This window comes from Dreissena polymorpha, chromosome 15 (assembly GCF_020536995.1).
Source record: "Dreissena polymorpha isolate Duluth1 chromosome 15, UMN_Dpol_1.0, whole genome shotgun sequence".
Classification (NCBI taxonomy): domain Eukaryota; kingdom Metazoa; phylum Mollusca; class Bivalvia; order Myida; family Dreissenidae; genus Dreissena; species Dreissena polymorpha.
In genome coordinates, this window is record NC_068369.1 from 65,817,485 (window position 1) to 65,844,703 (window position 27,219).

The 27,219-nt window shown below is 34.0% G+C and overlaps 1 protein-coding gene and 1 long non-coding RNA gene across 2 annotated transcripts in view; both read right to left on the reverse strand.

Moving 5' to 3' along the window:
- The window catches only part of LOC127859372 (uncharacterized), a 184,900-nt gene extending 173,998 nt beyond the window's left edge, over positions 1-10,902 (reverse strand). The window contains exon 1 of the long non-coding RNA XR_008039337.1: positions 10,355-10,902. This is a non-coding gene — a long non-coding RNA (uncharacterized LOC127859372). The remainder of the gene's footprint in view (positions 1-10,354) is intronic.
- The window catches only part of LOC127859808 (uncharacterized), a 436,037-nt gene that overhangs the window by 220,522 nt on the left and 188,296 nt on the right, over positions 1-27,219 (reverse strand). Inside the window, exon 2 of the mRNA XM_052397313.1 lies at positions 14,206-14,299. Within this exon, the coding sequence (XP_052253273.1) occupies positions 14,206-14,289 (84 nt within the window). The 5' untranslated portion in view covers positions 14,290-14,299. The remainder of the gene's footprint in view (positions 1-14,205; positions 14,300-27,219) is intronic.

Sequence of the window (27,219 nt, forward strand, 5' to 3'; positions counted from 1 at the left end):
AGGGGATTTTGTTTTCAAAAATCATATGGAACGTGTTTTCAAAAATCATATGGTACGTGTTTTCAAAAATCATATGGGACATGTTTTCAAGAATCAGAGGGGATTTGTTTACAAAAATCATATGTGACGTGTTTTCAAGATTTATAGGGGAATTGTTTACACAAATCATATGAATCGTGTATCAGAGGGGAATTGTTTACGAAAATCACATGGGACGTGTTTTCAAGAATCATAGGGGACTTTCTTTCAAAAATCAGAAGGGATGACTTTTCAAATATCAGATGGGAATTATTTCAAAATATCAGAGGGCAGTGTTTCTTAATATCAGGTGCTCGTCGGCATTTTGCAGATAAATAGGTCCCCATATCGGTAATGGAGAATATATCCAAATAAATATTCCCTTTGTCGAGGTACCAAGTGTATATATCTTCTAAAGGAACCAAATGGACTGTAATAAATCCAAACATTCAAGAAGAACAATTTTTGAAAACACGTACCATATGATTTTTGAAAACACATATAAAAGTTGATAAAGCAAGTAATGTCATAAATTCGATGCCGTATTGTCAGGAGAGGTCAATCGATAAGTGAAATTTCTGTTCGTATTAGATCTGCAAAATGTCATATTATACTAATAGATGTGTACAAGGAAACGAAACTCTGATTTTATCCGTATACTAGCCCCGTTTAGCATATTTATTTGATTGTTTTGATGTTATTTTGCATTTGTATTAATTTCGCATAATCTTTAAACGAGTTATATATACATGTATATATTTTTTAATCCCACCCAGACTTTAACACAAGGCAACTGTAGATTAGGCCGCGGAAGAGAACTTTCATTGTAATAAACGTCACAAAGTAACCGAATAATGTATAGTAATGGAAAAAATGCTTCACATTCTCTGAGTCATATTTGATAATTTGCCTTTCAAAATGCAGATAAATGCACTTTCTCTGGCAAACAGAGCTTCTTTACAATGTACTGTGCGAAGTCATTGCTAATTAACTATGTTATGTTTATACAGAGAAAATAGACATACAGACGCATTGAAATCCTTTGTTTAAAATGATGATTATCTTTTTTAATGTGTTAACACATTCATAAGCATTTGTGGTTTCAAATGCATGTTACAATCACATAAAAATATTGTATACAAATGTAATTCGCGTTAAAAAGCAACAAGTTAAAAGCACAGTGCTTTTATGCAAAGCGCTTTTAATGAGTCGTGTTCGGAGAAAACTGGGCATAATGCATGTGCGTAAAGTGTCGTCCTAGATTAGCCTGTGCAGTCCGCACAGGCTAATCAGGGACGACATTTTTCGTTTTTATGACATTTTTCGTTTAATTGACGACACTGTACGCGCATGCATTATGCCCAGTTTTCTCAGGACAAGACACAAATATAAGTGTAGGGGAATTAACGCCGCTCTGGGCGTTTCGGTCTCAGCGAATCGATTACCTCCCTTAGTATTTCTTTTACTCAGGCAACGTATTAACAAGACTTCAGATTTTTTTTTAAAACACGTTGGAAAGAAAACAAAAATCTGTTTTGTTTTGCTTTTTCTTTCAAACTGCAGAAATGAATGACAAGTGAAGGCATGTGTGTATTCCTTGGAATTGCAACGTAATTCTGTATTTATTTTTACAGCTACCGACAGATATGAAACATGATCGGGAGCTATAAGATGCACTCTTCATCAAAACAAAACAATCGAAATGAAATATAACGCAGATATTCGAATCCAATTGCATTTAACGTGTCACCTAATTAAATAGACATCAAAGACATGTCCGACTCCCGTTGTCCGCCCATTAAGAACTTAACACACAGGTTATCACGCAAAACAAGCAAATACATGTACTTCTCCACGTCCGATACACGATGTGCTAGAATTATCAATAGTGAAGACAATAACTACTTTAAAGGGACTTTACGTCCGTATTTATAAAATAAACCTTTTGTTTGATCGTTAACAAATTGAAATCTTTGACTACCGGGGTACATCGAATTATGCAGTATTAGTTTTCATCGTCTTGTCTTTGTCTTTTCTTTTCTCTATACACTAAATGACCCAGTGGTCGGCGCAAAACCCCGTACAACTTACAATTGCGGACCTTACATATTTTATTATCACGGTTGTCCATATTAATACAGTTACCCAAGCACAAAGTGTCTATTTTTTTCACAAAACAGCCAAGCCACACCTATAATCGAAGACAAAATGCACCAAAATACCCAAGTGAAAACAAGTATACGCGCAAGCTGGTGATTTTTTATAACGTTTTATTAAAGGGGCCTTTCACAGATTTTGGCATATTTTGAAGTTTGTCATTAAATGCTTTATATTGATAAATGTAAACATTGGATCTTAAAAGCTCCAGTAAAAAAAATCAAGAATAAAATTAAAACAAGGGAAAAAAAGTAGCCGGAACCATGGCTCGAACCAGTGACCCCCGGAGTCCTGGAGTTGGTCTGAAGAAAAAACGCATTAGCTCTCTCGGCTATTCCGCCGAATACACGCAGGTGAAGTACTTTATACCTTATATATCCAATCTTCATAGTTTCGTTAATTTAAACGACAACAACAGAACTCTCCAAATTATTCAATTGTTTCGCGTTGCAACGCTTTATGATTTTCAGGTTTTTAAATCGTCAAAAGATGCATAATTATAATGGCTATATTAGGCCATGGTAAATGTTCAGCATTACTGTTTCCTTACAAATATCATAACTAAAAAGAAAATTTGCGAATCTGACACAACTTTTTTCAATTTTGTCAATTTTCCAAACCGTGAAAAGATCCCTTTAAGTTGTACTGTGTACACAAAATACTTTCTGTGTTTCCTGCAACACATCACTCCGACGGAAACGGACAGTGCGCATTGACCGACAAGATTAACTCTTTATCCATGCTTCCTGAGTAGAGTAAGAGTGGGGCATTAATTGCCAATAACAAACAGTGCTTCAACTTATAATGCCGCCTTTGCTTGTATGTATAACGAAATGTATGGCGTGACGGGAATAATTGGGAGCACATATACCATGCGTAATATGTAGCTTACTTTTTGTTAAAACTTCTTTTACTAGGGATCTTTTCTAAACACATTTAGATACTTAAAACGACGATTTTGTTGTTATTTTACAGATACGGATTAATCAAAATGCCACGATTTTTTATAGGCATATACGCATCAATAGTTTGGTAACAAAAACACGTTATTTCAACCCTTCGCTAATCATTAAAAACTAAAAGATGAATCATCACAACAGATATAAAAAGGACATATACATTTCATCTTATTTCATCTTAAAATCTCAAGGTATGGTCTGTGTCGCCAAAATATCAAGTGTCAAAATATTATGTGTGCTTATCAATTATATTTCTATATCATATAAGAAATTATGAGAGAATAAAAAAATAACTACGTAAACTTAGTTATACGGATATTTAACCCCAATAATTTACTGTTTACTACACAGACCAGAAGCAGATAATTTTCTAAACGGCACTTAGAATACTATTTAAAACAGTATTATTGTTTGCTTACACTATTGTTTATGTTATATTGAACTATTCACAATCTTCTTCTTCTTCTTTTCGTTCGCGCGAACTATTCAAAATAAAATATATTATTCTATATCCAATAAATTCATCCAATCGGCATTCTTCATATGTACCACGTGACCGTCCAATATATTCCGGTATTGGATCCAAAAAGTCTGTATTTTTTCCATATTGGACAGTTGAGTACAAGTGCACTAAGCAATTGCTTGTATGTCTCTTTTTAATACTTTCCTATTGAAAATATGAGAGGAAATAAAAAACGAATCGAGAATATGATATTTAATTAATTTTTATTGTTAGAAATTAAAAAAAATGCAAAAGCAAGTGATATTGTTATTGCTAGATATTGAAAACAAATATGCAACAGCAAAACAAAAAAACAATTTTATTAACCTCAATGACAACTTTAATCCAATGCTAGCCTAATAACAACTAAGTTACAATGATATGCATTTCCATTTTCCATTTTCTGTTCTTCCATCCATTTATCGAAATGTATTTTAAACCACAGTATTTGTTGATAGCGTTTGTACACATGCTCACCATTCTGACCCAAAGGCCAAAACACAATTTACGAATTCGTAATCCTGTCGGAGCGAGTTGTTTTATTCCTATCGAAGTTAACAATTATGCATGACAAACACACAATCCGAAATACGTTTTGCCTTTTGGATTAGTTCAATGCTATCAAAATAGTATAATTTGCTACTAGATAATAAGATTTATTAAACACTACCACCTCCATATTGTTGTCCCTAAAATGCAGAGTCTTGCTTATACTAGTATGTTTCGTCAGAGAAATGACGTCACACGAGAAACGTCATAAAGTGCGTAATCAATGAATGAAAATACAAATACGGAAAGCTGGTTTGGTAATGAGGATATAGAATAAAAAGTTTATTAGACGTTTAAACTGTACAATACGTGATATATTTGGACTCGCACACAGTTTGAAGTCATATTGGACTCGCCTAACGGCTCGTCCAATATGACTTCAAACTGTGTGCTCGTCCAAATATATCTCCGTATTGTACAGTGAAACGTCTAATAACCTATAAATATGCCACGGGATTTTTGCATGGATCATAATTATTCATATTGATTTGATACACTTAAAAGCTTTGCATTTCTAAGTAATAATAATCAACTGGATTAAATTTAAGGTTACACAGAAAAATGATTGCTTTCTTTTGTTTTATAACTTTCGAAAATATCCAGCAAAGGCGAATCTCAAATTGACACAAGTTATCAGCGTTGTGTATTTTTCTGTAAAGATGGTGTGATGTAGTTTATTGTTGTTGGGGTTTTGAAATGTGTCTTATCAGCGGATATATCTCAAGTTGTTCATGGCAGTCACAGTGTGATATCCGATATTCTATTAGAATTCCCCCAATCAAATCAAGTTTGTTTTATAAACATTCATCGCTATCATATTAGGGCCTAACACAGGGGTGGAGCACCCTGTCGATCCAAAGTCCCACCGCGCCCCTTTTTATCTACGCATGCCCTTGTTTTGATTTCATCACATCACTATAACGGAAGTAGTATTTGAATACATCCATTAGAAATCTTGCAAGTATCCGTTCTGTGGCGATAAGTTTGAACTGTACAACGTAGTCATATTCAACGCGATCTTACTGTAGTATTACAATCAAATAAATAAAACATAAATTGAGTATTGTTTCCGGCATTTGCGTTAAACAAAAAAAGACAAATATATTTTTATCGATTAATATTCCCTACCTGATGGTCATATTGAGCAATAGATTATTTGCTGTCCGAGTCATTTTCAGAAAAAAATCTTACTGACAATCACTAAATTTCGTTTCATACATGTAATGTTCAAAAGAAAATTCTTCATAATCGCTATAATAGTCCATTTTAATTTATTGTTCTTACAAAAGTTGCGATAAATTTCACATCCAATGCCATTTTATGCCGGTTCGTAAATGCCGGCGAATGAACACGGGTCCAACATACGTCACTATCTGTTTGTATAAAAATAGCGCGTAGATCGGAATATGTGAAAATTTGCCACTTTGTCATGTTCGTTCTCACTAATAACACCCCCATTGAATCGAAACGAGGTTCCAAAACGTATTTATCTCCAATCAATTTGATAAAATAGTGTTTTAAGGGTTTTGAAAAGCATGGAATTTCACATTTAAACCACAATTCTAGTATTTCACAAGAAATGTAACCTTATGTTGTTGTTTTTAATTCTAATTAATACATTTTACATGGGTACTCGAGCATGGACACTTTCAAATATCTTTGTTACTTATTTATCTTGATATGTAAAAATGATCGAAAGCAGCATAAATTAACAGAACGTTTACATGAAATACCAATTAAGACATAAGTCCAGGCGCATCACCAAAACAAGGAAGGTCGGTCTTGTTATCGCAAACAAACAAATGAGCCGTGCTCCGTTTAATGCATGTGCGTAAAGTGTCGTCCCAGATTAGACTTCACAGTCCGCACAGGCTAATCAGGGACGACACTTTCCACCTAAACATGATTTTTGCTAAGAAGAGACTATCTTGAAATATACAATATCATAAAAGCGGAAAGGGTCGCCCCTGATTAGCCTGTGCTGACTGCACAGGCTAATCTTGGACGACACTTTAGACACATGCATTAAACCCCTTTTTCACAGAGAGAGGCCCAGATGTTTGCAAGTTTAACGTGCAACTATAAAAATAGTTTAAAGCATGGAACCGTTTCAGAAATCAGCGGAAGTAAGTAACGGTTCGATGAATTAAGTTGTGGAAACGCAAACATTAATAAAGAAAGTTACAATTAAGCCGAAACCATACATACGTATGTGTGTTTTGAGCCCTGAAATTCAGCGACTTACACTCATAGATGAAATTTGAATTGCTCCACTTTGCATTACAGGATGTCGTTTCCATTGACGGAAATAGGGCCTATTGCCCTTTATCGCATACACACGCCTATTCCCAATAGAATCCTTCCCTTATCAAATCAAAACATTTGTTCTTAGGATATCTCATCAAAATTATCAAATGTTTACGACTGAGAAACAAGGTCAGAAGTCACATTGATTAGACTGAAAAGAAAGGCCACTTGTATTATACAAACATCACAATGGCTGCTTATGTTCTCAACTCGTGGACCTAGCCTTTGTCCCTTTTTTGTTATCTGCGGAGTTTATTCGTAATTCCAGATGTGCACCCATATTTATAAATATGTATGGAATGTAAGCATGAGTTTACTAAGAATTCTAACATATCCCTAAGTCACGGCGCGTCAGTCACTCTATTCCTTGGTTACTATCTGAAGTTGTTGCAGGAAGCCGTTACTGATCTAATCTATCTTTTGTATTTTTAGTAACCTGTTATGGTTTATTTCGACATGTTGGTCAGTATACGAGAGTTATAAGTTATTTAAGAATTTCTGGAGATGTTTGAGGCGTGACATAGTGATCCCGAGCATTGAAAGTAACGACATGACTTTTATACTTGTAACATAGCATCGTCCGTCTTGTGTCGTGTCGTATTGGCGCTGACTTACTCTCTTTAAAATGGCCGCAATCAAACAGACCTAACGTGTTTCGTCTTGTGTCGTATTGGCATTGACGCACTTACGGCTCAGTGATCATGAACATTGAAAGTAACGACATGACTTTAATACTTGAACCATAGCATCGTCCGTCTTGTGTCGTGTCGTATTGGCGCTGACTTACTCTCTTTAAAATGGCCGCAATCAAACAAGCCTCACGTTTTTCGTCTTGTGTCGTGTCGTATTGGCATTGACGCACTTACGGCTCAGGTAAAAGAGCGGACGGAGCGCTGTACTTCAAATCCTTGCATCGCGGATTCGATCCCGGTCCGGCCATATATTTTATTTGGGAATCGGTCTTCTATACATTTCTACAGCCAATAACTCTGATTCAAGTAGAGAAGATGTTCGTTAATGATATAAGTATGTGAACATAGTAATGGTAACCCAGCTAACCAAGTTGTTTCGTGTCGTTTAGGCGAAACTCTTGAAGCTATTCAACATGCATCACATATATTACTTGGATTATTTTCCTTGCACGTTGATTATATCTCGCAAAAGAACGCTCACTGTGGTTTATATTGAGTCCAATTGGTAACTAAAACTGCATTCTGCGTCTTTTATTACTTGCAATATAATGCTCTACCTCTCGTAGTATACTGTTACAACAAATAGACTTTACAAAACTGTTGTGTCCATTTCCTGTATCAGGAACCATTTCATAATGCTATCATTTGGGCTTGTTGTTTGTCTTTATTTTATGTTCTGATATTATTTGCGTACATGGTCGTAAATTAGTAGTTATTATGTTATGCAAATAGTTCAAAACGATATACAATTGTATTCCATAAAAACAAACACAATAGCAGATATAACGATAGCGAATGTCATTTATCTTGACAGGAGTGTCTCAGTCCTCATTGACAACCGTTACGATATCTGCTCTTTCAGACTGGGCGATGAAAAGATTAACCGGTGGGTACGAACAACAACTCATTTACGAGTATGTTGAGAAAACAGTCAAGTAATGGCATATTTTCTGTAACTCAGTTAACAAATGTACTAACTGCTTGTCATCGGATGGCGAATAAAAATATATGATTGGACGTCTTTGCTAAAGACAACTGCGTCAAGGAGGTCGTTCTCAGAAGACATGTGTTGTCTGTAACACAATGGCAGCAGGTAATATGTAACACTTTTTCTGTTTAGTCATCATTGTCCTAGTAACTAGAGATACATGGTCACTGGCGAAATACATTGTGGACAACAATGACGTACATTCGACCATATCTGGCGGTCAAAATAGTGTTAATTATACACGAACTGCCTTATATAAACAGCTTATATAAACAGGTTAAATAAGCCTAAATAGTTAGAAATAATTTAACGACCAGAAAGTGATGGACATTGTTATAACCCGTTTATAGTTGTATTTTTGATGGTTATGAGTTGATGTCAAAGTGATGAATAAGGCTGTTTACTCCTTAAAACAAGTGGGTCGACGCCAAGGTTACCATTTTTGTATAAAACGGACCGTGTTAGAACCTCTAGTCTGAGCCACGGTCGATAGAGAATCGCACAATATACTTCCCAATTTCTGGCTTCACGGGAAAGTGCTTGAGACGGACATTTGTTTTTCTGGATGGATTATATTTGTGTTGGAGTATCTTGTTTATTTTTGTCTCTATTTAGTATCAATTATTTAATAAGGATAATATACTGAACAATATAATCTATACGATCATTTAACCAAGAATAAAAGTTGGTATATTCTACAAAAAGACTTGTTGCCTTATTACTTTGCAAACTTGATGGGTAGTTAAACAAACCTGGGACATTTAAGTCAAAACAAAAAAATTACACAACGCGACTTAAACGAACTTAGAGAACCAATAGATTACATAAGGGCAGAAGTGCCACAAATAATTCTTACATACCGCGCAGTAATAACAAAAATGGAGGGACTCGCGGAGTTTGAAACGCATACAAAGTGAAGAAAGATCGACAACTGTAACTGTGATGTCTTCTCTAACACATAGTTTAAATTAAGTTGTAAGAACTTATGAAATACTCATTATGAATGAAATAATTAAGAAAACAGTTATGGTTACTTTTACGTGTAATTACATCATTAATGTAATTCATCAATACTATGTGGTATTCATTCAATTGTAGGCGTGTGTTACTCCCCCGGCTATGATTTTACAGATCTCTCCGACACCTAGTCACACACACAGAGCCAAGAGTATAAGTACCGGATATAGATCACCGGGTACACGAAGTAACACACCACGTAAATAGGATGGGTACCAGAAAATGCTACTTATCGACTTATAAGCAACTACCTCGATCAGCCAGAATCCCGCAATTCTAAAACGATAAATTATCGTGCGAAAGTACAACACCGAAGTATTCAGAATATTGTTTCAGTTCATTCAGCCCGGGTCGGCAACTATTAATGACGTCACCGCGATTGTTCATTTATGCGGAGAACATCAGTTCGAACTCTGAGATTTGCGTATAGCTTGTTGGAAATATATCAAGACACGTCTAGAATGCGGATGCGAAACAGACAATCTTGAACGATCCAGAGCGTACCATAGTCATCGAAATTAGCAAGCTTTTGTTGATGTTGTTAATTTCTTTGTCTTGATAATTACTCTCATTTTATTATGAAAATCACAATCCACGAAACATCAATAAAGCTAATAATGATTTATCAGATGGCTTACCTGCGTTAACATCGTATTTTACAACCATATTCAAGAATGTACAACACCAATATATACGCTTATGGGTTTTTAGTTCATTATTATTTTACAATCATTAATTTAATAAATACTGCATATATATTGGAAAATATTACGCCGTATAATCCGTCGATGACTGTCATTATTTATTTGAGTGAATGTGTGGTCTTTAGTACAGCCATGGTACACGTGTAATTTTAGTTTGTTAGTTCATTATTACTGTAACATTGCGACTACAATATCATTCAGATCATTTACAGAACAGCCCTCCTGGATCATTCGTTGTCGCACCTCTATCAATACCTCTATACGGCGAAAACGTATCGCATTCAGCACGAAATCCGAGTTATCAAACATCTCGTTCTCATATCTACATTCCGCTAGTCTTTTAAACGCCTCGAGACTCAGCATCTCCAGCTCCATCCTTTTCTTGCTGTACCACAACATAGGCTCCGGGGACCCGACAATAGCCTTTCGTATCTTCTCCAATCTAAGTATTACCCCAGGACCTTCTTCTAACATGTCCGTGATATCTGCTACCCATTTACGATGCAGCTTATTGTTTATACCACATGCTTCCATTAAATTTCGTTCAGGAATCATGTAATACGGCATATGTTTTTTGGCAATTGCAGTCCTTAGTTCTCTCAGACCGTCATGCAGCCAGTGAAGCAAACTGTATGCACTAAAGCGTGTCTGTGGGTTACGTTCAGCTTGCCATAAAACTATGTTTTTCAGTATATATGACGTTATTTCTTTATTTGTTGGTTTGATTATATCTTTGATGATCATTTTTAGTATAACATAAACTTTCGCCTGAATATCATTAAGGTTGCTTACGAGTTCTGCCTCACCGCTGTTAAAGTTAATCCTCCATTCCATGTGCTTGAATTCACTCCCCTTAAATCCTACCGGTGTTAGAATCGCTCCTAATGTTACGACTTTCTGAACTATGACTGGTGACGGCCAATGACGGGGTCTGGCAGCCCATCTGTGTAGGACACTTGGGCATAGACAGCGTAGTGCGAGTACGTTGTCTTGATGCAAAATCCTATTAAAGGTATTTGGTGATGACGGTCCCACGCATTTATGTTGCACCACTTCGCGTTGAGCGGTAAATGCACGGAGCGACGAAAATTCATCTAACAATAAGCTACTGCTCAATAGAACGTCCCCATTTCCATTATCACACAGAGCATTGTGGATTATTTCGTAACTTCCAGACGTTTGTCTCTCTAATAAAAGTCTGCAGTGTCCTGGATATACATGTGTATCCATCCTGTACACTTGCAAGTCGTCTGGTATGCTGTTAAGATTGATACCAGCTTCCAAACAGATGACATTTTTCAGCAAGAATAGACAGTCACGGTCGCTTTCTAAATAGCAGGTCAGCCCTTCTGCCTTACTGCCAGCTGTGATATAAGTTATATTACTTCGGCTTGTATTCTTCAGTCTGTCACACTCCCTGTACCTCGCAACGCGCCACCGTCTCATCTCCTCGCCGTATCCCAGCTGGGTCATTATAGTACAGATCTCAACAGACACACTCTCTACATAATTCTGAAAACAAAATAGGACGTTCTTTATGTCGGTTTAAGATGCGTGATTAAAGATTATTTAAATAATACGCATATAAAAACCAACACTTTTCCGAAATTGGTTATAATATTTTTTCAGATAATATAAAGCTGTGTGTATTAGTAAATGAAAAATAGTGTCTACAGGTATGCATTTCCGCAGCAAACGTCATTATTAAATAATATCATAAATAAAATGTGAACATACATGAGTAAGTCATTTTTGAATTATTTGTTGATCATTGTGTCTATTTGATTACATGTTTGAACATTAAGTGACAAATTTAGTGTTGATAAACACACCGATTGTATTATGGGTATTTTTAATACATATATTGACGTTTAATACTATAACAGTATTATATGTGTAGTAGTAATGAATATGCATGTTCAGTTTTATCATTGAATGCTCGTGTTCGTGTTCTTTGTTGAAAGGTATGTAGAGTAAAGACGAAAACGCGTTCCTGAATGATACCTTTGAAAACAGACTAAAATTAAATTAGACTCGAAGTTATTATATGTTATTAAATTATTCTGGATTCACTGTGGCGTCAAGGCGCAATGAATCCTGCCCAGCTATGTGCGTGACGTTAATATTAAAAAACCTCGACTCATATAATGGCACGCATAATTAGACTGATTCTGGTGAAGATGGTGTACCATATAAAGCTTATTTAAAGGTAGTATATACGTATAACATAATACACAGTAAACGAAGACAGTCATCATCGCAGTTTTCATATTGAATGGGTATGGATGTTAATTCAAGTCCTGTCTGAAACCCCAGCTAAAGACATTATTAGCATACTGTTTTAGGTGACATTCGGAAGATATACATATGAAAGTCGGCTTGAGACTCATTTAAAACGCACAGAAATATGATACATACCTCACTTAAAAGAACTTCAATATTATATACAATATGTATGTTCTTCTGTTTTAGACTTAAACAGGAATCAGTGCAGTATAACTGGGATTTCTGTAATTATACGACTGGGAATTAAAACTTTCACGTTAGCGCTTGAACAATTAAAGCCACACACTTTGCCTCTGACCTTGAAATAAAATACATGTTAATCAATACATAAAGATGAAATTTGCAAGTGTCCAGTAATTTAAATATTTAATCTATTAAGTATATACACATTTTTTTCTTTTACTTTTTTTTCTTATTTGAAACACGTGTTGCATACGAATCTTCGATTACTACTTCTATGGCTATACACACTCTAAACGTATGTGTTTATGACTTGCTATGTTTGTTACACGAATTTTACATGAATGTCATATGAATGTATATATTACTATATGGCAAAAATAACATGTCTGCACACACAACAAAACACTTTCAAAACAAGTCCTGTTAATCATTAAGTATACGATACATAACAATGTATGTGTTACTGCAGTTTGTTTCACTTTTGAGCATCAAACGAGAAAATAGTTATACCGAGTTGAATTTCATACATTTCGATGGATCTTGTTAAGAGTAACCATTGAAGTCACTAACGTTAATATTGAAATAACAAACACGACCATCTAAAAATGAACACTAGCATTTGCACAAAATACTGTTTTGAAAGACACATACTTGTTTAAGCTTGTTCATTGGCAACATTAATTTAAATATTGTAATAGTGATTTGCCATGTCTTCGACTTGCGCCAGTACATTTTACTCGTACCATTTACACGTTCTTTCAATTGTATAAGTACATATTGACACTTAAACGTTTAAAATAACCAAAGAATGGTTAAAATATCCGAACGTAAAATTCGGTTATAACTATTAATACATATATCTACGTTCAATAGTATATTTTCAAAAGCAACCCATGTACATTCATATTTTAAACAAAAATTAAGAAGTAAAAGTTTGAAAAACACAATTGCTATTTCGTTTCCTTTTAAATTCTTTGTTAAATATTAACATCGATTTATTTTCATCGATAACAAACGAAAGTTGAGTACGATACATCTCACTAGCTTAGCGCTCAAAATCATAGAATATTCCTGAGACATACTGTTGTACAAAATGCTGTGTCTATGGGAACGCTTTCAGCCTCTGATTTACCTGAGAGTGACGACTGTACGGACTGATGTGTCTGGGGACACTTCCAGTCTCTGATTTACCTGAGAGTGACGACTGTACGGACTGATGGGTCTGGGAACGCTTCCAGCCTCTGATTTACCTGAGAGTGACGACTGTACGTACTGATGTGTCTGGGAACACTTCCAGTCTCTGATTTACCTGAGAGTGACGACTGTACGGACTGATGGGTCTGGGAACGCTTCCAGTCTCTGATTTACCTGAGAGTGACGACTGTACGGACTGATGGGTCTAGGAACACTTTCAGTCTCTGATTTACATGAGAGTGACGACTGTACGGAATGACGTGTCTGGGAACACTTTCAGTCTCTGATTTACCTGAGAGTGACGACTGCACGGAATGATATGTGTGGGAACACTTCCAGTCTCTGATTTACCTGAGAGTGACGACTGTACGGACTGACGTGTCTGGGAACACTTTCAGTCTCTGATTTACCTGAAAGTGACGACTGTACGGACTGATGTGTCTGGAAACACTTCCAGTCTCTGATCTACCCGAGAGTGACGACTGTAGAGACCGATGGGTCTATGAACACTTTCAGTCTCTGATTTACCTGAGAGTGACGACTGTACGGGCTGATGGATTTGGGAACGCTTCCAGTGTCTGATGATATACCTGAGAGTGACGACTGTACGGACTGACGTGTCTGGGAACGCTTCCAGTCTCTGATTTACCTGAGAGTGACGACTGTACAGACTGATGGGTCTAGGAACGCTTCCAGTCTCTGTATCCGTACACCCAAAGCCTCCTTCTGCCATTTTTAAAAAGCTGGAAGTCAATATAAGATTCCATTAAAAACACTCGATTAAATAAAAGAAGGCATTATAAAAAGTAATAATATATTTTCAAATTTATTTAAGATTGATTGTATGATATTTATGAGCGTTTGACTTCGCATAAAACGTATCAAAACATTAAAATCGATTTATAACTGATTTGGCAAAAACAAAGCGTGGATTCCTCGTGATACTATTGTTCGAAAGGCTAGAACTTGCATACGCATATTGATTTAAAACAATCAATCGTTCGATAATGCACAAGGAAGAACATGGCTTTTACTAAACACAAATACGTTAAATAAAATATCCGCCTAAAATACATAAATATGTTTTACTATTTTGATAAAATTAAAAGTCTGAGTAAGACAAATCTAAACTGATTTGTCAAAACCAAGCGTGGAATCCTTATGATACTGTTGTTCGCAATTTAAAAAGGATAGAACTTGGATACGCATATTGATTTACAACAATCAAATGTTTGATAAAGCACTATGAAAAACATGACTTATACATAAGAAAACTAACATATCCGCCTCGAATAAATAAATATGTTTATAAATAATAAGCAATGTTCATCTACAGTTTGAAAGAGGGTAGGTGTTAGCTATATTAAAATGTTCTGCACTTTCGAATTCAATATCCATTCCGGACCATTCGACCAAAGTTATTTATTATTAATGTGTTAACACGTACATTTTTAATTATAACTTACTGTCTACTGAAACGACTATTTTAATATGATACTATGTCACACTAGCCTCAAACAAATGTCACAAACAAACTGAATTGAGGGTTAGGTTGTATAGACAAATTCATGTATTTTCGATTTCAATATCCATTCGACCAAAGTAATAAATAATTAATGCGTTAACACGCACATTTTCAATTATATCTTACTGTCTACTGCAACGACGATTTTAATATGGTTCCATGTCATTATAACCTCAAACAAATGTCACAAACAAACACAATTAAGGATTAGCTAGGCTGCATAGAAAATCCATGCATTTTTCATTTCAATATCCATTCGACACAAATTATAAAAAAAATATGTGTTAACAAGTAAATTTGCAATTATAATTTACTGTCGACGGTAACGACAATTGTAAGATGATAACAATTGACAATAACATCAAACAAATGACACAAACGCACACATTTTTACGGTAAGGTTGTATAGAAAATCCATGCACTTTCGATCCAATAACACTTGAAAGGAATTTCTGTTGATCAACAATCATTTAGTTGCTCTTTAAAAAGATATGATATCATCGAGATTCATAACAAAAATAACCTAGCGTAGTAAATGTTTAGTACAAGTTATGAGCCAAAACTTGGATTTAAAAAAGTCTTAATACGAAAATCTGGTAAATGTTATGTTGATGATACTTAATGTCTTCATCTAAGTACACATTGAGATCATGTTTTGCCTGAAATAAAATACCACCGGATATAATGAAGAATTCTATCCTGGTTATGTTTATATAGTTTTAAGGTATCATGTTTACATTGTGTAGTGGTAACATGCTTGCATTTATTGTCTACACATTTATTGTCACTTTACACACACGCATTAAAACCCTTGTAATTGAGTTGCATTGAGCAAATATAAACATTTATATATGCCACACTTTTTTGAATGCAAGAACTACTATGTTTTTATTAGGGATGTCAACGAATATCCGAATATCCGAATATTCGGTCCCGGACCGAATATTCGGATACTATTTTCCGAATCGAATATTCGGAAGAAAAAAATCAAATAACATCGAGTAATTTCAAAGACTTCGTATTCGTGAAATTTGCTTCAAACGTTGTAAAAAAAGTTGTTCCTCGTGTCATAATGTTTAGTCCGGATAATTCGTCGCTATGGTGATGACAGTATACCGGTCATAAATCCCGCTAATTGCCTAACAAAGACAGTCACTTTGTGTCAAAATTATGATAGGTTCAAATCGCATCGGCAATCAAAACACCGACCTGCACTTGATCCAATGACTCGAATTACATTTAAAATTATCAAAGATTAAATGAGTAAAGGAAAAGCCGACTTGGTGTAAAAAACAAATAAGACCGTATGGCAATTTAAACACCGACCCGTCTTGATCTAATAACTCGAATTACATTTAACATGACCAACGATTAAATAAGTAAAGGAAGTGCTGACTTGGTGTGAAAAACAAAAAAGATCGTATGGTTATAATCACGTTGTCCAATCAAAAAAGCTTTTAGAAAATAATTTACTCAACCTCTAATGAGTATTTGCGTATCGTATGGTCCAAACTTTAATTAATTACTCAATATTCAATCAGGTATTATATTTAAAGAAATGTTTTTGGTATTTCGCCCTCATTTAATTGAAAATATTATCATTGCTACACGCATAAAGTAAATCTCTGTCCAATCAAAATGCCACCTACACCTTCCGCTGCTTGGAAGTATTTCACGATAAGAAGTGGGCAACGTGTAACTTGTGTGGAGTTAATCTTACGTACATCCAGGCCGGTACGACGTCCAATCTTCTCAATCATATTAGTAACAAACATCCATCTTCTGCATCTTCGAATGATGCTGGGGACTCTAAGAAAAAGTCGTCAATGTCATCGTTTTTGAGTACTCCTAAGAAAGTGTGTTTCCGAAAGTGAACGGATTACATGTGCTATTGCGGAGAAATAGACTCGCCAGAGATCTGGTCGACGCAATCGTGTTTTTAAATAAGAACAATGTTCATGTGCCCAGTGACGCCGATCCGAGTGACTTTTCAATGTGGCAACGGTGTTTTATTTGCATGTGTTTGCTATGTAAATAATACGTTTAAGTTCAGTTTAAATTATTTATAGATCTAACTGTTTTTTCATGTAATTATTTTGTCGTCATGTAAATATTATGTTTCTCGTTCTATTGTTGATGTACAATATTAAAGCACGTGTTCGCTATGTAAATACTACGTTTAAGTTCAGCTTAAATTATTTATAGATCTAACTGTTTTGTTATGTAATTGTTTTGTTATGTAATTGTTTTGTCGTCATGTAAATATTATGTTTCTCGTTCTATTGTTGATGTACAATATTAAAAGTTTAAAAACAGTTTTCGTCATTCACTTTAACAATTTGCGACGGCAATGCTGTGTCAATATTTAGTCACTTCCGGTAAAAACGAAAGTAGAATTCATGGAATAATGGTACGGTAAACAAAGTTGATTTTTTTCGAACAGATGTTGACCGAATATCCGAATATTCGTTCGGAAGGATGACCGAATATCCGAATACCAATATCGGTATTCGTTGCCATCCCTAGTTTTTATATTTCTGTGAAATGTATTGCAATGATTTACATTATTTACTGTTTACATAGCAAATAGAGCAATACTTGTTTAATTTAATGAGCTATTGCATTAATACGATCGTAATTGATGCACTACTTTCACATGTGTATACGTTAATTTATATTCGTTGTTATGCCCACAATTTCCGAGCGGGGATACGCCTTGACTTTTCGCTCGTCCTTCCGTCTGTCTTTCCTTTCATTTGTCATATTTTTATGTCGAACGTAAATCAAAAAGTATTGTTGCTAGAGGGGTGAAACTAAATGCATATATCCTAACAACGAGACATCCTAACCGCACCTGGGTATTTTTGTTAATTATATATTTTTCTAATGATTTCAATGAAAGATGACATTTGAGTACCTCTTATTTTTTCTCATTACAGTGTACCAAAACTAAGACAATTGTACGATCTACATATTGTGTTCTACAAAACGACTTTCTTTTATTTGTACAAAAAGCTCGTGTATGTTAAGATATAACGTTAATAGTGCAGTGCTTTAGATAAAACTTCTAGCTTACCACTACAATCGCACATTGCAATCTACGACATTTTACTATCATTCGCAATATGACGATTGTAACCGATTACTCAAAGTGATTATGCGCTAAACAAGTCGTGATACATCGGCTTTCTCCGGAATCAACAGTACGATGAAAAAATCGTCTGCTGGTCCATATTCGCACTACAGTACATTACGGCATTGTTACAACCCGTTTTGTAATAAAAACCCGAATTGTAATAATTATTACAAAGTGGGTTGCGATACATTATTACATTTCGGGTCGACAGTCACAACCCGTTTTGTAATAAAACCCGAAATGAAATCAATTTTATCATGTCCATTAAATCAGAGATACATTCTTTTTAAGAAGTTATTTTCAAGTTTAAATTAGTTTAGAGTAGGTATTGACTGTTCCTCCGACATTTGTTCTTATAGACTCCATCAATAAATCATGAAGTCATAATTTATTACAAAGTATGTTGCGATGCATTATTACATTTCGGGTTGACAGTAACAACCCGTTTTGTAATAAAACACCGAAATGTTATACATTGTCCGATGTCCGATACAGTCCGAGATATAGATTTGTTAGAATAATGTTTCATGTTTAAAAAACAATTTTGAGTAGGACTTGACTATTCACCCGACCTTCGTTCTTATACATTTTATCAAGCAAACATAAATGTAATAAATTATTACTTGGTGGGTTGCGATGCATTATTACACATCGGGATGACAGTAAACGTTATTCAAACGATCTGCGAAAATATTTTCATATTTAAATATAGTGACTGACCAAATGATTTACGACGACATACATGCGTTTTCAATCTGACTTAATTGGTCGCTCATTGTGCATATACATGTATATGTAAAGCGCCTGTACTTTCAGTTTCTATTACGATGCAAAAAATAAAAATGTCTAAGAGAGGTAGAAAGACGTCCACGATTGTTGCGCCAAAACATCAGTTGACAGTTACAAAGATATCAGTTAACATCAGGGTTTAAAAAAATATTAAAGTGTATACCATGGACAGTTTCAGAATTAAAGATGCTATGAAACATTAGTTTATTTAAGTTTATTATGATAGTTTACAGTTTTATGGAATCAATACAAGTGTGCAGCTTCAACAGAAGTTAAGCAGCAATGACTTTAAGGAATGCTCTTTTATATCTCATTTCACCCTTTTTCAAGAATGAAATCCCCCTATTTTTCAAAATCAATGGGTGAAAACCCCATTTCTCAAATAATTACCTGGGGCACTGTATAAACCATAATACACATGTTTATTTAATGATTTCCGGTGGTTTATAGAGAACTATCAGTGAATTAAGGTTCATGGGGGGATAAAATTCATTAAAACTTCGCTTTGGTTTGTCTGCATTCAATGTGGTACAATATGGTCAAACTATATATCATTTTAAAGTTAAAGACGGATAGAATAACATAAACACATTTTTGACATTCAATATTTGTGTGCTTTATTCATATTTTGGTTTAAAACCAATACATTTTTACACTAATTTACAAAATCTCAATCTCAAGTTAGGAAGGATATGCATTACCTTAAGTTGAATAAATACAAAGCTAAATACATATACAAGGTCAAGTTAGCAACATTTCACAGAAAATTATTGTCATGAAACAACAAATGAGTTTTTATTCAACTGCCTTTTTTGGATAAATTTCCTAAACAAAGTTCTAAAAATAACTAAACGTAACTACTTTTTTGAAAATCCTTTACAGCATATATGTATACATTTTCAATGTGGCACTCTTCCTTTAGTCAAATTTGAGGTCAATGCTAGGGGTCCTACATTTTTCAAAATGAAGCCTCTACATGAACCTTAAAACTGATAATTTCCCTGTTTCAACGAGTGAAAATTATCAGTGAAAATTATCGATCATTTTCACTGTTTACTGTGAAATGACGCCATTTTTTACGAAATGACGTCACTATTTCAGCGAAATTCTTTAGTTAAACTCTTAAACAATGTATATAAACTGTGAAAAAGAGCATAAAATAAAAAGAAAATTTGTTGGATTCGGTGGAATATCGATTTTAATTCACTCGTGATCATAGAAAAATCAGTGAAAATATAATTTTCTATGATCATTCGTGAATTGAAATCGATAATCCACCGCATCCAACAAATATCCTCTATATATACACGACAATAGCCTTATAATTCCTATGATAGCCTACGAATCTTCGACATAATTTTACGTCGAATACACAGTGTATACTAACTTCTAAAAGTGCAAACGTAATGTTCAAATCAAAGTAAGTAAATTGTCGTCTGTAATCAGACAGTGCTCATTTTCTAAATATAAGTAAACACGTAAATGCACTATGAATACTTGTAGAACAAAATAATTAACCCGTTCTTACCTGTTAATTTACATCTAACTTAAAAAATCCTTGCCTGCATACGTGCATACGTTCTGCTCAATAAAACGGGGCGTATTTGAGGACTTTGTACCTAAATCACAAGTTGCAATAATACAACTCCCAGCTATCCGCGTCGCTCGTATGTACTAATTAAAGCTCAGAGCATTCAAGATAAACTACCTAAATCACCTGCTCGTTATCATTGTGTTTAGGTTACAATATACTAAATCAACGTAAACACCAACACCCCGGCCAACGTACACATTAACAGCCCGGCCAGCGTACACACCAACACCCCAGCCAACGTACATACCAACACGCCGGCCAACGAACACACCAACACGCCGGCAAACGTACACACCAACACGCCGGCCAACGTACACACCAACACTCCGGCCAACGTACCCACCAACACCCCGACCAACGTACACACCCGATCAGTGGAATAAGTGTCAGGATATATGCAAAATCTGGTGTTTTGTCGAGTTATATTTTAGTAAATACAATTAATTTATTAACAAGTATGTTAGTTTTTGTTTCACAGCTCTTTTAAACGCTTTAGGACAGACCGACAGACAAACAGACAGACAAGTTCACTCCTATTTACCACCATCCTAAACTTTGTTTGTGGGGGTATAATAAGGTCGTTTTTTTGTCTATTTTTCACATTCAAAATGATTGAAGTGGACATACTTGTATATGAAATGTCCGTTATATATTTGAAGACAGATAAATTTGCAATTGATGAGGTTTTGTTGCTTAAAGGGATCTTTTCACATTTTGGTAAATTGACAAAATTGAAAAAAAAATGTTTCAGATTCGCACATTTTCGTTTTAGTTATGATATTTGCGAAGAAACTGTAATACTGAACATTTACCATGGTCTAATATAGCCATTATATGCATCTTTTGACGATTTAAAAACCTGAAAATTATAAAGCGTTGCAACACGAAACGATTGAATAATTTGGAGAGTTCTGTGGTTGTCGTTTAATTTAGTGAAACTACGAAGATTGCTTATATAAAGTATAAAATACGTCAGTCATACATACTTGGCAGGATGGCCGAGCGGTGTAATTGGTTTTTACTTCAGGAATCCGGGGGTCACTGGTTGGAGCCCTGATGAGGGCTACTTTTATTTTTCCTTTCTTAAATTGTATTCTTGATTTTTTACTGGAGCTTTTTCGATCCAATGTTAACATTTATCAATATAAAGCATTTAATGACAAACTTCAAAACATACCAACATCTGTTAAAAGGCCTTTTTGGTCATTTCTATGTTCAAAATAACATAACGTAACAAAACATAACATTTTTTCGGCATTAAATAGCATATTGCAAATTTTTAGCCTATACACAGTATGTGTTTGAGATAGAAAAGACATGTTACATGTATTTGAGAAGTACAACACAAAATGATGTATACAAATAGTGGGTAAAACAAAAAAGAAAAAAAAAACATGTCAAAATCATTCAAAGAATAGAATCAATAAGTTATTTACATAATGAATATATAATTTCGGTGGTAAATTTCTTTTACAAAAAAAGTTTTCATTGTTAAAATGATCGATTATATTTTCAATGCTGGATACAATTAACAATTTCAAAATTGTTCAATTACACATACTTATTAATTAACATTATTACGTTATGCTTATGCTTAAATTTCAAAAATTAATGAGCAGATTTATTTAATCATTCAGCATTAAACATATGTTTGCTGTCCCTTTTATGTAAATTGAATGTTCTAATTGATAATGATAACATAACAATTACCTTTAGATAGTTTGAGATAGCAAAGACATGGTACATGTATTTGAGAAGTACAACACAAAATGATGTATACAAATAGTGGGTAAAACAAAAAAGAAAAAAACATGTAAAAATCATTCAAAGAATACAATCAATTAGTCCTTTGCATGATGAATATATAATTTCGGTGGTGAATTTCTTACAAAAAAAGTTCTAATTGTTTAAATGATCGATTATATTTTCAATGCTGGATATAATTAACAATTAGTAGATTTATTTAATCATTTAGCATTAAACATATGTTTGCTGTCTCTTTTATGTAAATTGAATATTCTAATTGATAATGATAACAATACAATTACATTTTCAAATTTTAAAAATCATATAAAGAAGTGATCTTCTTCATTACAAAAAGTCAACATAATATGAAATAATCGCACAAGTTGATTACTTTTACTCTATCCAATACAGTCATTCGATCACCTTAATATTTTTAACAGTAGGCAAAATGATATAATAATCATAGTTAATACGATTCACATATTTTTGTATCTGTTTTAATAGACATAAAAAAATGATGGCGTTAACAGAACATATTTTATACTACGTGTATTGTATAATACTAAATGTTCTTGGCGGCATGTTTCACAACTGCGTCATTCCGATATGAAACGTCAGTATCGGTATATTATAATAGACCCAAAGTTTCCACTACTGCGTCAAAGGTACCAAAAACATTTCATAAGAAATTAAGTTGATAATTAAGTATAATTAATTATTTTTTTTATATTCTAGAATGCGTGTTCCACTGTGGATCATCTTAGCGAAACACAACGAATTAAAAAAAATGTGGATAATAACTGTAAAAACACATTAATTCGTACAAAAAAATCAAATTAATTTATTATCATGGATATAATATTTAATATGTATTATCTTACCCCGCCTGAGAAAATATGAGGCCTTTTCTTGTGTATAACGTTAATAAAACAGAAACCTTCCCCTCATTGACTTCTTCATAGAGCATTAATTATAGACTAGTTAACTTTTAAAAGAAATATTCATACGAGTTATTCGAGTTCTATCCTTTTCGTATGCCATTTTTATTTAAAATTGAGTTAAATATATATATATTCTAATGTTTATTTGTCACTGACATATGTAGAAGACTAATGAATTGATCTTCCTGTTTGAGTAAGCTTAGCTACATAGCGGTTTACATACAATAGAAATGGGCCTTGCTCTCTAAAAAGGGGTTTAATGCATGTGCGTAAAGTGCCGTCCCAGATTAGCCTGTGCAGTCCACACAGGCTAATAAGGGACGACACTTTGCACCTTTATGATATTATTCGTTTGAAGAAAGTCTCTTCTTAGCAAATATCAAGTTTAGGCGGAAAGTGTCGTGCCTGATTAGCCTGTGCGGACTGCACATGCAAATCTTGGACGACACTTTACGCACATGCATTAAACCCCCTTTTCACATAGCACGGCTCATATGTTTTATTGAACATATCGTACTGAAACAAACGCCATGACTACTAGACTGTCTGTACAGGTCTAGTGAAACATTACGTCCGGCCAGTGAACATTCAGCTATGTATACAGTCGGTCTCGTGTAAACTTCACATGTTACTCTAATTGCATAATTATACATGCTTCTGCATTATAAAAATAATTATGAACACTGATTAAATGTTAGGATGTTATATTATTATTATCCTTGATTCAGCAAAAGCAGGGCCTTAATCAAACAAACATAGTTGTTAATTTTTACTAAGATAAGGTTGTAACTATCAAAGTTTTAATACAACGATATTAATAAAATATTATTTAAAGCTATTGATTGCAAGACGTTGTCGCGAATTGACTAGCGAAATATTCTAATCGGTGCTACAAATTGATTATACGACCATTAATTGTTTAATTTTTGCATTGTAACGTTTTCCTTGACGTGAATTTAAAATAAGTTGCACACTGAAGGCATCTTTCAAACTTCCATTCTTAACGTAGTACTAATTGCCTGTTACTGTCAGATACATGTATTCGAGGTCACTGCTATGTTTTTATTAACGTCGTTACTTGGTACACATCGAGCGTAAATTATAGTTTTCAATTATGACATCTAAATGTTATGGAACCTGTTAACTCTTATTTCATGCGTTGTTGTAAAAACAACAACAACAGCAAAGCATCTAAGTTCTTTCAACCCAGGATCCTTCATGCCATTGCCTCAACTCATCTTCACTGTCCGATCTTATTGAACTTGTTCCGAAGATCGTCACGCGATACTCTTTTTAAAATACTAACTGCTTTATATTGTTAAAGGGGCCTTTTCACAGATTTTGGCATGTATTAAAGTTTGTCACTAAATGCTTTATATTGATAAATGAAAATATTGGATCTAAAAAGCTCCAGTAAAAATAAATAAAATAAAACCACTCGGCCATCCATGCTCACACAATGAGTGATGTATTTTATACTTTGTATAAGGTATCCTCGTAGTATTGCAAAATATAACGACAACAACAGAACTCTCCTAATTATTCAACCGTTTCACGTTGCAACGCTTTATTATTTTTTTGGTTTTTAAATCGTCAAAAGATGCCAATAGGGGATATTTAAAGCATGGTAAATGTTCAGTATTACTGTTTCCTCACAAATATCATAACTACAACAAACATTTGCGAATTTGAAACACGCTTTTCAATTTTGTCAATTTACCAAAACGTGAAAATGCCCTTTTTAAGGTGTGCAAAGTTCCGCTTTCAACAAATATAGGGTAGGTATGTTGGCTAAAGTTAAGTTCACTTCTTTCACTTTACAAATTTATTATTTCTCTCTACTTTACGTATCTGTCTTTTCCCTCTATAAAGCACCACTCAAGTTACAGAAAAATTGAATATGAAATGTTTTAAGAAAATTGAACAATTAGAATTTTCTAGCATTTGTTTTATGATGGAGAAGTACTGTTATTGTTTTAATTAAAAGCTTTCAATTTCTGGGGTCATGTAATAAACTTAATATTTAAGTGTAAAATAATTCTTAGAACGTTATCACAATCATAGATTATTATAAGCAAAACTGGCATGTGAGTGGGCAGCAACTTATCAAGAGAATTTCAGTTTGTATCGAAAATGTTGAAAACATGATCTACACGTATTCTAAAGTAACACCGACGGCCCTGAAAATAACCTGTTTATCTTGTGGCAATACGAAAAAGAACGTTGCATGAAAATCAAGGGACTAGTGAAATTCAGCACACACGTATTTTACAACAAGAATAGGGTTTACATTATACAAAAGTGTCCAGAAAATCTTTCTCCTAAATATGGGATAAATGGAGATGAGTTAAAGGTGAAATGTCGTCGTTATAACGAAAATGCTATTTTATAACTAAATATATTCTAACACGCATGAAATCATGAACAAAAATTGCCAAAATCATTTAGATACTTAAAACGATGATTTTGTTGTTATTTTACAGATACGGATTAATCAAAATGCCACGATTTTTTATAGGCATATACGCATCAATAGTTTGGTAACAAAAACACGTTATTTGAACCCTTCGGTAAGCATTAACAACTAAAAGGTGCATAATCACAACAGATATAAAAAGGACATATACATTTCATCTTATTTCATCTTAAAATCTCAAGGTATGGTCTGTGTCGCCAAAATATCGAGTGTCAAAATATTATGTGTGCTTATCAATTATATTTCTATAACATATAAGAAATTATGAGAGAATAAAAAAAATAACTACGTAAACTTAGTTATACGGATATTTAACCCCAATAATTTACTGTTTACTACACAGACCAGAAGCAGATAATTTTCTAAACGGCAGTTAGAATACTATTTAAAACAGTATTATTGTTTGCTTACACTATTGTTTATGTTATATTGAACTATTCACAATAAAATATAATATGTCACGGGATATTTGCATGGATCATAATTATTCGTATTGATTTGATAAACACTTAAAAGCTTTGCATTTCTAAGTAATAATAATCAACTGGATTAAATTTAAGGTTAAACAGAAAATGATTGCTTTCTTTTGTTTTATAACTTTCGAAAATATCCAGCAAGGGCGAATCTCAAATTGACACAAGTTATCAGCGTTTTGTATTTTTCTGTACAGATGGTGTAATGTAGTTTATTGTTGTTGTGGTTTTGAAATGTGTCTTATCAGCGGATATATCTCAAGTTGTTTATGGCAGACACAGTGTGATATCCGATATTCTATTAGAAATCCCCCAATCAAATTAAGTTTGTTTTATAAACATTCATCGCTATCATATTAGGGCCTTACACAGGGGTGGAGAACCCTGTCGATCCAAAGTCCCATCGCGCCTTTCATACATGTAATGTTCAAAAGAAAATTCTTCATAATCTCTATAATAGTCCATTTTAATTTATTGTTCTTACAAAAGTTGCGATAAATTTCACATCCAATGCCATTTTATGCCGGTTCGTAAATGCCGGCGAATGAACACGGGTCCAACATACGTCACTATCAGTTTGTATAAAAATAGCGAGTAGATCGGAATATGTGAAAATTCGCGACTTTGTCATGTTCGTTCTCACTAATAACACCCCCATTGAATCGAAACGAGGTGCCAAAACGTGTTTATTTCCAATCAATTTGATAAAATAGTGTTTTAAGTGTTTTGAAAAGCATGGAATTTCACATTTAAACCACAATTGTAACCTTATGTTGTTGTTTTTAATCCAAATTTATACATTTTACATGGGTACTCGAACACGGAAACTTTAAAATATATGTGTTACTTATTTATCTTGATATGTAAAAATGATCGAAAGCAGCATAAATTAACATAACGTTTACATGAAATACCAATTAAGACATAAGTCCAGGCGCATCACCAAAACAAGGAAGGGTCGGTCTTGTTATCGCAAACAAACA